This window comes from Ciona intestinalis, unplaced genomic scaffold (genome assembly GCF_000224145.3).
Source record: "Ciona intestinalis unplaced genomic scaffold, KH HT000124.2, whole genome shotgun sequence".
NCBI lineage: Eukaryota > Metazoa > Chordata > Ascidiacea > Phlebobranchia > Cionidae > Ciona > Ciona intestinalis.
The window spans coordinates 222,852-240,500 of NW_004190446.2; the positions used below are offsets into that span (position 1 = coordinate 222,852).

The 17,649-nt window shown below is 33.8% G+C and overlaps 1 protein-coding gene, 2 long non-coding RNA genes and 1 other non-coding gene across 4 annotated transcripts in view; 1 reads left to right on the top strand and 3 right to left on the bottom strand.

The window, feature by feature from the left end:
• Positions 1–6: 6 nt before the first annotated feature.
• On the bottom strand, positions 7–3,621 carry LOC113475156. The gene is made up of 3 exons (XR_003396898.1): positions 3,571–3,621; positions 1,551–1,617; positions 7–1,340 (listed from the first exon to the last, which is right to left on the bottom strand). It is a non-coding gene; the product is annotated as an uncharacterized LOC113475156 (long non-coding RNA).
• A 6,339-nt stretch (positions 3,622–9,960) lies between these two features.
• On the top strand, positions 9,961–11,267 carry LOC113475155. Its single transcript, XR_003396897.1, has 2 exons — positions 9,961–10,807; positions 10,975–11,267. It is a non-coding gene; the product is annotated as an uncharacterized LOC113475155 (long non-coding RNA).
• A 393-nt stretch (positions 11,268–11,660) lies between these two features.
• LOC100183739 (lipoxygenase homology domain-containing protein 1-like) overlaps positions 11,661–17,649 on the bottom strand; it is a 21,620-nt gene continuing 15,631 nt past the window's right edge. The window contains exons 35-47 of the mRNA XM_018815995.2: positions 17,048–17,169; positions 16,770–16,881; positions 16,422–16,518; positions 15,912–16,018; positions 15,661–15,785; positions 15,195–15,397; positions 14,765–14,978; positions 14,334–14,495; positions 13,836–13,982; positions 13,393–13,608; positions 12,882–13,094; positions 12,322–12,476; positions 11,661–12,032 (exon numbers count right to left, since the gene is read on the bottom strand). Coding sequence (XP_018671540.1) covers positions 11,886–12,032; positions 12,322–12,476; positions 12,882–13,094; positions 13,393–13,608; positions 13,836–13,982; positions 14,334–14,495; positions 14,765–14,978; positions 15,195–15,397; positions 15,661–15,785; positions 15,912–16,018; positions 16,422–16,518; positions 16,770–16,881; positions 17,048–17,169 — 2,020 coding nt within the window. The 3' untranslated portion in view covers positions 11,661–11,885. The remainder of the gene's footprint in view (positions 12,033–12,321; positions 12,477–12,881; positions 13,095–13,392; positions 13,609–13,835; positions 13,983–14,333; positions 14,496–14,764; positions 14,979–15,194; positions 15,398–15,660; positions 15,786–15,911; positions 16,019–16,421; positions 16,519–16,769; positions 16,882–17,047; positions 17,170–17,649) is intronic.
• mir4084 (microRNA 4084) lies at positions 14,619–14,691 on the bottom strand. The gene has a single exon (NR_034479.1). It is a non-coding gene; the product is annotated as a microRNA 4084 (primary transcript).

The following is a 17,649-nucleotide window of genomic DNA, read 5'->3' on the forward strand; positions in this document are numbered from 1 at the left end:
GTTTTTTTGTATTAATTACTTGATCTTCACTACTGTATCTGAAGATGGATCTAGAACAAGACATTACGTAAAACTAGGGTTGTCATGAGTGATTATATTCGATTATATATTCGAAACAAAACAATTGCTTTAAATGGAACAGTATTTGTTTTAATATAAAGTTGGAAATATAAATTGTATAAAATTGTGAAACGTATTTGGTATTACATAAGTCGTAGTTGATTTATCATAAAGAAATATATTTTTGCAATAAAATCACTGGTGATCTGCATAATTTGTGATTTTTAAGCTCATTGCATAATAGAGATTAAAACCTGATGATAAAAGTGCAAAGTCATAATTAACTGCAATATTCGACTACAATCTAGAACAAGACACTAAGGTAATATACGTACAGTGCAAATACTAATAGGGGGTTCAACTGTGAGAAACAGTTAAGCGAAATGAGCCCTTCAGCAAACCACTGTTCACACAAATTTTACTTTCATATGTATAGAGTGATCTATTTCCTTTAATGACTGACATTGATAATTCCCTTTACTCTATAATTAGGTCTTTTTAATTGATTTGGTCTTTGCTATCGTATTCAATGATTTAAGATATATGTTTAGGCTGGGTAGTTAGTTAAAAGAATGAAAATGACATCAACAGTATCAACAGAAAATAGGGGACTTGACTTTTAAAATCAAATTTTTAATGAAAAATTGGACTTAGGTTTTAATAGACATGGCTTTTATTTACAAAGCATACAAACTTAACCAAACAACAAAGTTACATCATTATTTGTGTAAAAGTTGCACCAATACTAAACACACCAACTTGATTGAACATAAAAAGTAACTATGTTTGATTTACTATAAACAAATGAAACTATTATTTACCCAGTTAACGTTCGACGTGCTGTGCATGTTTAATTTCCGATAAACGAATAAAAGAAATATGCACGAAGCGTTGCACCATAGAGTATTGACTCTTCAAAGCAAACACTACAATGATTTCATTAAAAAGTATTGAGAAAGGGGATTTTACTGCTTACCGTAAGCACTGCTGGTAAAATATCTTACTAAAAATAAGCATATAAGCTTCAGACAATTGGAACGAATAACAACTGGAATAAAATTAAAAAAATCCAAGGAACAATACCAAAACATAAAATTGAAGAATCAATTGAAGAATGCTAATCAGTTACACGATAACATTCTTGATGAAACTGGAACAAAAATATTTAATTAAACCTTTAACTGTAATATAAACTTTGCTGCGCAAATTGTTTCACTGCCATTAATTTTACAATTACCTCAAAATTGCTTCTGTAGGTGCAATCAAGTGCTAGTTGATATCTAAAGAGCAATTTTCTAGTACTAAACCACGTTGAAGTATTATGTGTAATATTTGTTTTAAATTCTCATTGTGTTGAACTTGAACTTCTAAATATAATGTGAATGCTCTGTTTGTTTTTAAATTATTAGTTATTGTTTAATACATTTCATTCTATTTTGTAAATAAATCTTTAATAAAAACCGCGTCTAAGCAAAATGAACAAAACCCACTTTTTGCTTGTCTTGTTATTCAACGAGGATGACAAAAGAAATGTAATATCTTTTCCATGGTAACTTTCTGAATGGTAAGTTTATTATTCAAACTTGGCTTTTTTGTTTTTTTAAAAGGTCTGTGCAGAAAACAAAGAAGTCTTCGTTCTAGTCAAGATATAATTTCCTCACTTTGGAGAGATTTATCCAGAACTGTTTGTACAAACAAGGGGAACTTAGTTATTTATAAAACCAAGTTTTGAATATGAATGTTGAATATAACAACTATAATAAAATATGACAGAAAGTGGAAATGAAAACAGTATGTCAACAAAACTGCAAGCCTTCATTTAAAAAAGTTTACCCAGCCTGGGATTTCTATAAAAGAAAGTCATCTAAGTAGATTATAAACAAATAATATGAGAGTTTGGACAGTTTACCATAGATCTAGAAATTAAAACCACCATGAAAGGCATGCAATATATTGTTATTGAATTTTATTACCGTCAAAATAACTTTTAGTTTATCTCTTTAAATACGGCAATGCAACTAATTATATATAAATTATTTGACATTTGTATTTACTAACCTATGGTTGTGTTCGGTAATTTGAGAATATTTCTTGCCGCAGATTTTCGTTATTTTTAGAAGCAAAATCGAAACCGGAACATGAGTGAAACTTATGTATTAAACTTTGATCTACCTGCATTAGAGGGTAAAAGACCAGGAAGAATCTATAAACAGACCCTAGAAGATGTTGGTACATTTATATATGAGGAACGCACCGTGAAATATTTTGTATATTCAAGCCACAACAATCCGAACTTGCTTGAGGAATTAAAAAAAAATTTTCCCAATGATACCGAGTTTATAAGAGGTACATCACAGCCCACAACATAAAATCTTGAAATCTTTATAAAATAAACTTCATGGACTTTCTTAATGATTCAACAACGAAAAAACATTCTGGAAACTGGAGAAACTTTAAGTTTACAATGAATTGGAATACTTTCCGTTTGTTTAAATTACCAAAAATACTTACATAGTTTTATATTGTGTTTTATAAATTTTCTGAAAAAATCAGATAATTTATATTTTGGCTATATTTAAATCAATAATAAATCAAAGAAACAAACTCGCATTTTTTTAAATTGGTTGATGGCCAAGTGGAATTAAGAACAACAGCATTGACCACATGCTGAATTAAATGTAGATGCTTCTGTTAGTTTATATGCTACTTAGGCATTTAGTATAAGCAAGGTGTTGGTTGACTAAGTTGGAATAAACATGAGCAAAATAGTAGAGTAAAGGTCAAGAAAGAATGATGAAGGTGTTTTAGTAATACATAAATATCTCTGCATGGTGGGGTACACAGTCGTAATAACACAGGTGTTCTGTTTTATACACCCCGTGCCCGCTTACGAGTTACCACTTATGTAACTTTGTGGGTGATTGTTTTTAAGAATGGCTGATAATTTGGACAACCCACCGGTGACCACTGGGTTGGAGCAATTACCGTTAAGTGTCTTCCCCAAGGACACACACGCCCACAATGATAGCAGCTTCATGTCTAGAACCCGGTATCTTCTGGTTATAATGCAAGCAAACCACCGGTGTCGCGGAAATCTGGTCCCCCAGAAATCTGGTTCCCATTGGCTACTGCGCATGCGTAGATACGATACATTTTCATTAGAAATCTTTAAACCTGATTCCGAACGAATCATGTATTCATGTTTTTATATAGTTTATTCTATTTAATGTGAAAATGTAGGTTTTGTCGCCATTTTTCGTTGTTGGTGACGTGTTAACGGTAGTGGTCATTGGAGATACGTCATAATGTATAATTAAAGTTAAAACACAGCTTAAATTTCTTTCAAAAAAATAAATCCTTAAACATAAATTTACGAAGTATGTCGCATTTAACAACTGTTATTTTTATTCGGAAACAGAGTTCTAGATTCCTCATAAAATAAGGAATAAGTAGCCCGTGCGACACCGGCACCAGACAAGGTGCATAAATAACAAAACAATCAATTCTCACCATTATAGAGTTCCTAGATGATCCAACTTGTAAATAGGAACATAATGTTTTAAACTGTAAAGAAAAGTGAAATAAAATGAAATATATCCAGAACACAAATATGGGATTAATCAAAAAATATAAAAGTAACTTTTGAGTTTTAATACCTGCACATTTAATTAACTCTTTTAATAAAGTAAAGCTGTGTTTGACATATTATAGAAAGATGAGAATAAAAGAACGCACAGCTTTTGATTTAAGAAAATATAATCAATAGTGACAATTCAACTCTTTGTTTGGTTTGATTAAAATTTAATTTAATTTGGTGTGAAAACCACAGTAGTTATAACACGGGTGTTTTATGTCATGTACATGTTATTACATATGTAACTTTGTGGGTGATAGCATCTTATTTTTTATTTTTGTAAAAGCAGACACAATGTTATTGTGGAGTTCAATAAAGAATAAACAATATTGTTGTAAGAAATGAATATTTAAACAAACATTGCTTGCCTTCATAGGCTTTCATATTGACTGAATTTGTAAAGCGGAATAATATTATTTAAAACTAAAAATAAAAATTTAGTGTATTCTGCTGAGCCCTTTCAATAGTTTAAAGGCTGGGTAACATAACAATGACTTGTGTCGCAATATCGTCTTATTGTTAGCCAATGTTTTCGCCTGTATGATAATATTTAAACAGTAACCAAGACAGAATTTTTATCATAATATGGGCAGAGTGGAGAATAGTTGAAACAAAGGGTTAAGAAAATGGAGACCAAGTTCTGTAGAGCAATTTTAATATTACCTGGGAAGACGTTGCAAATTAAAAAATTAATGAAAGTAATTTTCTTGCATGATGTGGCAAATACATTCGGTGAGTTCTGTTTCACACACCTAATTGGTGCTTTTCTCTTTCAATAAAATAAAGCCTATGCAGAATAATGTTGTGCAAAAAAATCATGTGTGTGTTTTAATAGTTTTTTTAAAACATGGTAGTATTGGTTGTTCTATAGTAGGATGGGGGAACATGGGACACTTTGTCGGGCGAGACTTTTTTCAAATTTCTTTTTACGGACCCCCATTTATTCAAATAATGTTAAAGAAATATTCGACAGTATTATCACGACTTCATAAAACTTGCGGCAAAGCGGACTACTGAGTTCTCTTACACTCTTGCTGTCCTCACGTTTGTCCCTAGCCTGATGCGGCTTGTTTGTCCGCTAATAAAATGAGTCGTCGACCTAGCGTTATGGAGTCTTTACGTTGCGATGGGCGCTAGCGTGAACGGATCTACTGCACCCCCCGCCACGATGCATTGAGATGGGCGCGACCGTTGAACCTTACATTACCGCACCCCCTACAGTGTTTTATAACTTTTCAGAAAAAATCAGATAAAAACAGACACAATTGCAAAGTAGAGTTCAAGAAAATTTAAACCAGTTTCAAGAAATCAAAAATAAATAATTCTCATCCATCTTTCTCTTCAATAGAATTAAACTTGTACAGCAGAACAACACTTTGGACCCGGAACAAAAATATAAAGTTCATGATAAATATAATTCTTGCACTAACAAACTAGCACTTTCAAATCTGTTTCGTACGTACTATATTATACTTTTAAACAACAGAATATAAACTTTAAAATAATATTACTTTAAATAAAAACCAACACAGAAAAATGTTCTTGATTTTCTGGTTCTGAAACATTACAATCACAATTCAAACTTCAAAAAAAGTTCCATTTATTTAAAAAAAAACATAAAGTTAAGAAATTGTGTTGCACAACATAATACATAATTCACGATATTAAAAGACGTCTATAATCTAAAAAAGTTACTCAATATATTTATAAAGAAAATATTCAGAATGTTGCATTTTCAATTTTGTTTTGGTCCCCTACCTATATTTACGTTAAACAATCGGCCACATATTTTATGTAAAATTTAGTTGTCTGTTTGGATTTCTACAGTAAAAACCTCATTTTAAACATGTAAAAATAGTTTGTGTAAAGCCAAATTTACGCCTTTGCCCTGAAGTTAGGATTTCGGGCACAGAATGATAGCAGTTTGATTGCCTGTGTTGTTATTGCCAGGTCAAAATGAACTACAACAATGAAATCAACTCTAGCATTGTGTGTGGGGTCATATCAAATATCAGCCAAAGGAATCTTAAGATGATATATCAGCCAAAGGAATCTTAAGATGATATATCAGCCAAAGGAATCTTATGATCATATATCAGCCAAAGGAATGCCAGCAGTGGAACTTAAGATTGAAATTGGATCTATTGTTGAACCTGTAGGAGACCTTGTTGTTACCGAGTTTATGTGGGTAACATGGTAACATACTTGGTACAACAGCCATTACATAAGTGAAACCAACAATTAAAAACATTGAGCCCTAAAACATCTTTTATTGGTCGGAAAATGTAAAAAATTTGGTAAGTTTGTTTTTTATTTGGAAAAAAGTAATAAAAAACATATGGGCTATTTTTTGTCGTTTTTAATATTCATTTTTAATATTTTTCTTCAAAAAAGAGCTTTAAATGCAAATTTATGGCCCCCTACCAAGAAAAATCTATAAACCTAAAAATTTTGTTTACACCCATTGCGCAAGTTACAGTTTTTGCACACAAAAAGCAGTTGGAGTACTCAAGAATTTGATTACTTTATTCGCGACACAATAGGCTTAAATTTCTTGTTCCTGTTATTGACAATGGCATATAGACATCACATCTGTATCTTGGTTACAGATAAATGTTTATTGTTCCAAACTGCCAACGCAAAGTTGGGCAAGTGATTCTAACAATACAATAATTATTACGACACAATGATTGTTCTTTTTCAATACTAATCAATGTTCATTATATAAAGAGCAAAAAGAAACTGATATCAATATTAGCTTGGTCTTCATAACAGCATGTGTTAGTAAATATGGCTTGCATTTGTAAGCAAGAACGTTTCATTACAAGATGGTTTGATGCTTAAATAGTTAAATTTTCAGAAGTATATAATCTGATATTTACACTTAGTACGCTCACCTCATGTTCTTCCATTATAAGGATGTTTGTTGTTGGTTTGGATGCTTATTGAATATTTGAGTTACAGGTCAACTACCCAAAAAGTTTAAAGACAACCCCAAGGTGCTCAATATAGGATGCATGCTAAAACTTTTAACCTGTTAAATATAATGAATTAGTTACTCTGGTGAGCCTTGGTTGTAAATTAACAATGACAAGGTGATAACTGTGTTTTCTGCTTTAGAGCTATAATATAATGAAAATAATATTACTTTACATAGATTACTCTGTATTTATATAAATAAACATAACAAACAGTTATGGATCCTATTAGTTTTACAGTTGGCGCTGGACCACTTGCAATAACAACCACAGGAGTGGCAGGTGCAGTGATATTTGGTGTGGTTATGGTTGCTACTGTAGTTTTTGTTGGCCACAAAATGTATGTTACTATGAAAGACAACAAGAAAATAAAAGAGGTGAAAAGCTTCCTGAAAAAAAAGTTCAAAAGCCTGAAGATAGTCTTCAGAATTTAACGAAACTATTAAATTTAAAGCCTGAAGATAGTCTTCAGAATTTAACGAAACTATGAGACAAACATAAACTGAACAAAAACTGCAAAACATTTATCACAATCACGGTGATTCAACTTGTACAGAAGAAACTTGTTATGGGCGATACACTTGCTTTGTTCGATCTATTGTTGTCTAAATTTGCTTTGTTAATTATGTCAGTATTGCCTATACCCTGGCATTGTGACGTGTAATTGATTTATTTGTTTTAATTTTTCAAAGATCCATTTGTGCCATTTCATATTCAATCAAATGAAACACCTGTGTTATAAAGACTATTGCTTCAATTTGAATAGTGCAAAGTCACAATGAACACAATACAACCAACTCTAGCATTGTGTGTAGAGCCGTACCAAATATCAGCCAAAGGAATTGAAATTAAGATCAAACATCGGCCAAGGAATATCAGCAGTGAAACTTTAAAATTGGATCTACAAACAATTTTGTTTAAAAAGTTACAGTTTGCTACAAAAGTTAACAGTTTTTTGCACACAAAAAGCAGTTGGAGTACTCAAGAATTTTATTACTCAAGATTGTTATTACTTTATTCACAACACAATAGGCTTAAATTCCTTGTTCCTGTTACAAAAGCATATTTTATTACTGTGTCCTTCTAACATACAGACATCACATCTGTGTCTTGGTAACAGATAAATGTTTATTGTTCAATACTGTCAACGCAAAGTTGGGCAAGTGATTCTAACAATACAATAATTATTGCGACACAGTCATTGTTCTTTTTCAATACTTAGAAATATTCATGTCCAATATATAAATGGTGGGAAGGAACTAATCTCAATATTAGCTTGGTCTTCGTAACGTGGCATGTAGCTTTTATAAACACTGTTGCTTCCCCGCCGTGTAAGAATAAAACAGTTATATTTCTTTAATTATTGTAATATGTACAATATTTCAGCCTTGTTACATTTTTAGAATTTATCTGAAAATAAAGAATGGGAAAAGAAATGGAAGAAAAAAACAGTTTTGCTGCAAATTGTGGTTGGTTTGCATGCAAAGCTACTGGGACAGCAGCTAGTATTGCTGCCTTGAGTCAACTAGCTGTTCCTGTGGCCGCTGTAGCGATTGTTTGTGTGGTAGCAGGAGGATCTGCCCTGGATGAGAAAGAGCAGGGAAAAAAATACTGCAAAAATTAAATACTAAACCCCATGGACATTCTTGATGAGTGAACTTGTACAGACAAACAATTTTACTTTAAAAGGTGTATTAAACAGAAGAAACGAAATTTTAAACCCGAGGAGAAAAATATATAAAATATACATTTCGACTTTATTATTTTTTAAATAATAAATACTTCTTACCTGTTCATGTCACCTTTTTTGCTTTGTGTTGTTTTGAAATACAATTAACATTTTACAACAAAGTTTCAATTGCATTAAATAGAACAATTTTTTTTTATTCGGAAGTTGCAAATATCACTTATATAAAACTGTTCAACTTTTTTGGTATTATATAAATTGTGGTTGTTATTGTACATAAAAGGAGTATTTTTGAAATAAAATCACTCATAATCTGAATAACTTGTGATTTTTAAGCTCATTGCATATTAGAGATTAAAACCTGATGATAAAAGTGCAAAGTCATAATTAACTGCAATATTCGACTACAATCTAGAACAAGACACTAAGGTAATATACGTACAGTGCAAATACTAGAAGGGGTTTAACAGTGAGCTAGCAAAGATAATAAAACTAAACGCCTCGTCCGGCAAACCACTTACGCAACACACTAATTATTACACCTAAAAAGCCATAGGACATTTTTATTTAAGTAGGCTTGGGTGTTCTATTTGAATAAGAGTAGCCTATAGGTATTTTGCAGCCTTGCCCGTTATTTACGTGCAGTTTGTAAAACAATAAAACATAATTATTGTTTTAAGAAATTTTTCCGATGATTATTTCTAAACTTTATGGTCAGCAAGAAGTTTTTTATCTTAATTTAATTTATTTTTATTATTATTCAGCTGATAATATGAGACAATTATACATTGGATTGCTACACACCATTACGTATCTTGAGTTATTGCAACCACTCACAGTTTTTCTTAAATTAACAACCCACAGAACTTATAAACAGAACATGCTCACATGTGGATAGCTGATGGTGACATCAATTGTTGTACGTATCGTATAAACCATTACGTATCATGCGTAATGCGACCGGCCCACATGTTCTCTGTTGCAATTTGTACATGGGATATTTTCTTTGGCTAATTATTCTTAGCTGCCCACACATATACATAACAATAGAAGCTGCAGAGATAACAAATAGAAGCACCGCGTGATAAAATGACATCACAGACAAAATACAGCTAATTTGCATGCTACATCCTTCCACCCACCCATACTCTAACTTCATGGAAAGAAAGAAGGATTGAAACGGTTAATATACGTATTTGGCCGCATTGCAGAGACAAAATCAATATATAAAGTTGGTTTTCATGTCAATATGTTCAAATGAGATTTGTTGTTTATACAAGTGCTTGTGTTAGTAGAAAAGCATATTATTTAAGTTTATTAAAGTAAAAACAGTTTATTTCCAAGATCATGCCTTTTGGGATTAACTTTTTAAGAAAAACTAAGAATTCTTACATTAAAGCTGTCATAGCATTGTGGACAAATAAATGGCAGTTCAAAATTTGTTTCTTTGTTCTACTGAAGGTGCCATAAAGTTGTTAGTGGTTCAAAACCGGCAACGTACCATAACCGATGTTATTAAACGTAGAAATATTTCAGCACAGTCTTTTTTAATATTGGTAAACCTGCTATATCAGTTAAAACTCTTTTTTTTCAGATTGCAATACATTTTTGCCTTTTAATTTATTCGCCTGGTAAATTAATTACCTTGTAAATTTAAAAAAAACTTTAATGCAAACAGAACTAATGGTTTTAAGCTGGATGTAATTGATCTTCAGATTCATTGTGCATAACATAGAAAGAATTATTTTCCAACATGAAGCTTTTCAAGTACCTTTTAAGTGGAGCTAGAAACTCTAAAATGAAGGTTTTCAATGATGGCTCACAAACTTGGAAAGAATTTGATGGGATAGCAGCAATCATCCGCAGCGTGGGCATTAACATTGCTCTCTTCTTATCTGCCGGACCATGGAACTTGCCATATAACTGGTCTTTCAAATTTCAACATAATAACCCTACAACAGGACAGAAGTTGGAGATGGAAATAAACAAAGGAGGCAAATAATCGCCTATGTTTGATGGTTAAGCTTCGAAGAAGTGCAATCATTATGGACACCAAATCAAATTTAAGACATTGAAAATTTACAACAATTATACATTGTTCTTACTTTTTGAAAGTAAACTCGCATTATTAACCATGTGCATTTAATTTGTTGTTTTACATATTTATTTAGTTAATTATAATTATTTAGTATATGTTTCAGAACTTGTTGTCAATTTTAGAAATTGAAAACTGACAATAATGGATTTAAAGATTTTAAGCAAAGGTGAGGAAGGAAAAAACAAACCATCGATTCTAAAGGTACAAGTGGGGTCGTATCGAATGATAGCAAGCGGGATGGCAGCAACAATACTTAGAAGTGGCTTTCTAGTATCTGCAGTGGTATTGGTTGGTGGAATTACATGGAAAGTGTTTCAAACAAGCAAATATTTTGTAGCACAAAACCAACTGTAAGTTGCAACAAATAAAACCTTTACTTCGAACTTATCTTTTATCTAAATAATATGACCTATAAGTCTAACCCTCAATTTTTTTAAGAATTTTTATTTTTTTCTTTAAAGACTACTGTATGCAGCTTGAACATACTTAATTAACTATTAACTTTTTTTCATTTTAGGGAGAAAGTAGAACGCGGTTGAGTTATGATGATAAAATTTCTTACCTAATTTCACAGAAGATTCTTTCTTGTTTGTGTTTTCTTTTAAACTTTATTTAAAACTTTCATTTTAAACCTTATGTAAAAACTCTAAAAACAAAACAATTGCTTTAAAAATGAAACAGTATTTGGTTTAATATAAAGTTGGAAATATAAATTGTATAAAATTGTGAAACGTATTTGGTATTACATAAGTCGTAGTTGATTTATCATAAAGAAATATATTTTTGTAATAAAATCACTGGTGATCTGCATAACTTGTGATTTTTAAGCTCATTGCATATTAGAGATTAAAACCTGATGATAAAAGTGCAAAGTCATAATTAACTGCAATATTCGACTACAATCTAGAACAAGACACTAAGGTAATATACATACAGTGCAAATACTAAAGTGTTGTGAGCTAATAATGGTGATTAATACAACATTGGAACATAAATTATCATATGAAGTCTAATAAAGATCTTCCAGCAACTTAATACGTTGATAACAGTAGTTTTAACGTCCTATACACCATCAGTACATTATACAAGTCACCATCATCAGTATAATGATAATAATCAAAGTGCTTATTTTACATTGCAAGCTCTATACAAAGACTGTAAAGTTTTGAGCGTTATTGCTTACATGATAGTCTGAATAAGGCGTCAAAACTTTGTTAAGTTAAACAAGTTGCCAGAATTTCTATATGAGATTTAATAATATGCTTGGTAGCAACATCGCATATAGATTCTCATATTTGGGGGTTTCCCATTAATATCAATAAAACAAAACGTTATAACGAGTCAGCAATTTTTCATCATGATTCAGCACTGTTCGTCCATGACTCAAAAATTAATTTGCCGATTCATCCCGTACTTCGGGGCATTACTTCACGGAAACAATTGACCGGCTTTTTTCGTTCCAATCCATTCCCGACAAACGAAGGTCCAGGATTGACCAATCACAGGGTTCCGCACGATCACATGATCACACAACCAATCAGCATTAAAACCACCGTCGTCGTGCTCCAATCGGATCTGTGTGATTCAGTTTAAATTAAAGTTAAGGGTTGGCAGATATAGAAATATTGTCCATAATACTTAACAAAATAATATAAGAAAAAAAATTATAAATGAAACCCCAAAACAGAATCGAACCACAATGTATATTACCAACTACCAATTTCTGACTGTTCCATAACAATGTTATGACAGTTTATTATTCATATAATAACCTGAACAGTTAAGTAGACAACACTTTATTGCATAGAAGAAGATATTTATTGGAATATAAGATAATATTTATCCCTATGCCAAAGTATCTCACCTTGGTCAATTCCCCCAGGTCTAATATTTCAAGGGTAAATTTATCGGTTTGTTTCCGCTCAAATAAATCTCGGAATCTTTGTTTCAGCGCTCGACTTCCAGAGTCTCCGTTCTCACCATATATGGTAAGCTTGACGTTAGCATCGGTACCCGCACCTGGTGGTGAACAACAATATACAATAATCATGATATAGTAGGGTGGGGTAAGATGGGACGTCCCATTTGGTAGTAAACAAAAGAGATTCAAAGAATTATAAAACCGTTTTCTTATAACTCCCATAGACTGTTGTTAATTCTTTAAAACACAATTAAGATATTTGAATATTATGTGATAAAGGTGTACCATCTTACCCCACCCTACTATATATTAATTTCAAACATATCATAATCTTATTACAATTTTTCTGGGGAATTTGACAAATGACCCTAATCAATGAAAGAAATTTAATAAAAAATTGTTGTATTGTTGGCAATTAATCACTGAATTTTAATTAACGCAATCAGAATAGACAAATAATAAACAACCATCTAATATTCACAACCATAAACATCTTATATCACCTTTTTCATCAGCGGTAACCACGGTAACTTCATATTTGATTGGAATGAGACTTGACATGGAAACTGTTCGTCCCTTGGTGGCGCTACACTCAAACGTTCGCCCTCTAGTGTTCGTTCCATCCTCGTTGCTCACCCATGCGTGACAATCGAACTTATATTGACCCCCGTTACCAGTTTCGATTGTGACATCCTCAACGTACCATCTTCCCATATCTGGTGGGCATATACGTTAACTTGGTAAAATGGTAATTATTTAATTTGATACAAAATTCTTTAAAATTTTAGTTATTATTCTTTAAAGAAAACAGTCTCAATATTTTACAACAATATTTGAATAAATTCATTACTTTTTCTTGGAAGTATTTTCTATATAGGTTGGGTTCTACAGTTCCTTTGTATTCTTAGCTTTACAACCAATTTACGTAACTATTCCAATAATTCATACTCTGGTTTAAACCCCACATCTTATTTAGGACCTCACCCATATAGAACATAAAATCCAACAACCCACCGTGCAACCCTAGTGTGATCGCCTCCATCTTCCCCACATCTCCCGCATCCAACTTCACCTCGGACTTCTTCCCCCGTCCCATCTTCCCCGACCTTATCTTCAATCTCCGTGACTTTCCCATCTTCCCATGGAGGATGATCCATCCATCGCATGAAGAGGCCGCGTCCCGTTTGTCTCCCGTTGTTATGGTGGCCGTGTACTGCCCCACCGTGTGACCTGGTGACAATCATGGAAATACTTTATAAAATTGCGAAATAGATTCTTTGCATTGACTTTTATTCTAGACCCCACTAAGGCAGTTTATAGACACTAAATAATAGAGATTTTATTCTATAAGGGTGAGGTCTTTAGTGAGACAAATCTGGAGCGACCTAATACCCATAGTGCTACCTTCTAGGCTACATACGATACCATGGTTAAAACATACAAAGTTGTGTTTATACCTTCAGTAGCCTGATCAAGATTAGAGCAAGTAAGTTCCCTTATAGTTTGTTTGTCGTCTTCATCATCAGCCAACCATCGATTGCACGGGAACATAAACTTCTGTTGCGTTGATTCATCGACCACTTCAATGTATTCAAGATGCCAACCTGGTGTATGGGGGTGTTAACCAAGATATTATGGTGCACATGATTGTATATACGTATGTATATAAAGACAGGGTATAGGGCCATGGCTCAGTGGTTAAGCGCTGACATCGAAGGATACCGGGTTCGATGCTCAATACTGATATAGTGATATGTGTATGTGTCCTTGGGCAAGAAACTCAGTAATTGCTCCAACCCAGTGTTCACTAATGGGTTGTTCAAATTGTCAACTAGAAAATCCCTCTTTCACAAAGTTAAACACATTTAACTCCAAGCTGCTTTTTAGCAGTGATATGCCTTTAACAGGTTTAAACCTGACACATTTACGCTGCTTAGCACTGACCACCAACTCACCTGAGCTGAAACCTTTAGAATCATGCCACACCCTCAGTTTCTGTAGTTGACCGATACTTAGTTTATCTTGGTAAGTGAACACATCCAAGCTGTCACGTTCAAACTTGTTTTTATGAGTTTCGGATTCTTTTAAACGAAGCTCTCCTGTGTCCCCAAATGTTCCTGTAGGTTGTATAAGATATCTATGAGTAAGTCTGGTGGTTCAAACCTTTTATAAAGCAAAGCTGGCCAACCTATTTGTTTGATTGAAATTTTAGATAAATGCAGAAGTTAATATGCATGAAAGAAATCTTCTGATAATTGTTTGTATTTTGATCTTAAAGAATAGAAGTTCAAACAAACTATAGCCAGAAGATCTTTTTCACACTAATATAACAATAATGACAGTAACATATATACATATGTATATTATAGAAAACATAGAAACTTACCAAACACAATACATGATACATTAGCATTGGTTCCAGCAGATCTCATGTTGCTCGTTTTAACATTGAGTTTATAAGTTGTCTTCTTGAGCACGGACCTCCCACCAACTGAGGCCGATAACTCACGAGATAAAGTCTTCTCACCAAGTTTCTTGGACAGCCAGCTATCACAGGGAAACACAGTGACTTTACCACTGTTAAGATTGCGCAGTTCGATCTAGGGTATAAATGGTTAATAAGACAGTCGTTATAACGCGGATGTTCATTCACAGCTATTGTTTTCGATACAGGCAGATCCGGACACCGTTATGATTCCCACAATTCATAGGCCAGATGCCATAACTCCTTCACACATCCCTTCTACACCCATGTATATAACGTAATCCTCAACCGAAATGCCCTGCCATACATAATATTCCCCTACACACCCCACCTTATCACAGAACCAATCCTGCCTTTGTCCCCTCCCATCATGACTTATCCTGATCATCTTCAGAGGAGCAATCTCCTCCATCTCCACGTTGAAGACATCCACTGATCCTCGCTCCAAGAGGATTCCTTCCTCCTCGGACTTCTTGATTGTGATGTCAGGAGCGTTTCCCTTTGTTCCATACACGCTCATTGTGATCAAACAGTCTAAAACAATGGGGTATTGTCAATAAAATGCACTATGGGATTTTCCAAATTGTCAGCCACACAGCAAAACAATCACCCCCAAAGCTACATACGTTAGAACTTGTATGCGGGCACAAGGTGTATGAAACAGAACACCCGTGTTATAATAACTATCATTTGGGGTATTTGGTCAATTGTGGCCTAAATCCTACGGCCCATGGCGTGCCACGCTGCGGGACTTCACCCACATACAATAGAATGACTATTATTACAATGACACCCACCTGTCCCAGCATTAGGAACATTCCCTGTATGTATTGTGACCTCATAGGGGATCTTAGCTTTATACGTCAACTTTTCTGCGTCATCGATTGTGAAGATTCGGGTCGTTAACCCATCATCCTTGCTCCTGTTATAATGTTTCCATGTTATACATAATGTTTCTATGTTGAATACATCATGTGTTTCTAGTTTAAGACACCCATGTTATAACTTGCCAGTGAGCATGTATACCATGCATAATATACCACTTTACCTTGCAAGCCACTTATGACACTTGAAAGTGAAACTCTTCCCCAATGTTGGTTGGTTGATCATCACGCTCTCAATGAACCATTCGTCATCCACGCCAGTGTGGCCGATCTGTGGTGCAAAGTAGTTAATATAAAGGAGGTTGATGTTATAGTTATAGGTAGCACCCTGAGTGTTGGGGTACTAAACCTACATCCCAGGTCTCAGGTGTGCCTAACTAAAGACCTCACCCTTATAGAATAGAATCTCTATTATTCAGTGTCTGTAAACTGCCTCAGTAGGGTCTAAATGGTAGCACCTTGGGTGTTGGTGCTACTATCTAGATTGGGTGTTGGTGCTGATGGGGTTGATGTTAAATATGGTAGCACCCTGTGTGTTGGGGTAATAGACCTACATCCCAGTTCTTAGGTGTGGCTCGCTGAAGACCTTATGTGTATAATAGATTATCCATCCAGCATACAACACCCCCCAACAGGCCGTTACAATTCGCAGTTTACACTCCCCAATATCTCACCTCAATCTTCTTGATGGTTCCCACATCAATGGCATCGATGTTGAACGACTCCACAGTTCCCTTCTTGAACTTACCAGATGGTGGATCAAGTGTTATCCTGATGGGAGGAAAAAGTTTTGATTATTAACCAGAGGATATCGGTTTAAGGGCCTGCCATCATTGGGGGTGTATGTGTTTTAGAGCAAGACACTTAGCAGTAATTGCTCCTACCAAGTGGTCACTGATAAGTTTGTCAAAATGTCAGTGACAAAAAAGATTATACCTGGTAGCAACATAAGCAGTATGCTTTATCTGATGCTCTATCTAAACAAATAACATTGAATTTTAGTTCACGTTTTTTAAACTTACCTTCTTGATACTTTTCCTTTTTTACTTGGTCCGTATATTTTAATGAACGCAGATGCAGTGCTGCTGCTGCCTTCATCAGATCCTGTTTCAATCTTCACTGTATATGGGATGGCTGGAGAAAAAGCGCATTGGTTATGTATTGCAGTTTGTGGATAAGCAGGCATGACTTTTGGTTGGTTTGGTCATTTATATCCTCATGGATGGGAACTTGAGTAACTTATCGATGGTTGCAATGTACAGTTATACAGTAGCATTTTATGATACACACTAAGGCTTACTTGGTCCTTCAGGAATAACATCAGTAAGAATCGATTTCCTTCCAATACTTCCCCCACTCTTAGTTGTAGCAAGACTTCTTTTGGTTGAAGTTTCACCATCGTACCCAACAACGTATAACGATCTGTATAAGGTATTAACAGGATTAATAAATTGTAGATCTGTGTAATGATCGAAGGTGAACAACTGCTGTCATTTTGTAATGACACAAAAAATGTTATTCAAAATTACAAGCAATGTATTCAGACTTAACATGAAATTTATCAGTTAAGTTTATTTTGTGAACTTTTAAATTGAAATTTTAAAATTTCAGGATATTTATTTCTTAGAAGATAAAGAAGACAGCGTATAAAAATAGAAAAATTCTACATAACAGTGTATAAAAATAGTAAACCTTGCAATCTTTCCATCATCTTTCCCCTTAGCCAACCACCTCTCACAGTGGAAAACATATCTGTTCCCTGTGTCTGTGTCCTCCACTTCTACTCGGTTAAGATTCCATGATGGGTTAAGAAGAGCGTTATCATGGCGGATGTGAACCTTGAATAACTTGCCAAGATCAACTGCGTCAATTTTAAAGATGTCTTCCTGCAGGTAAAGGCGT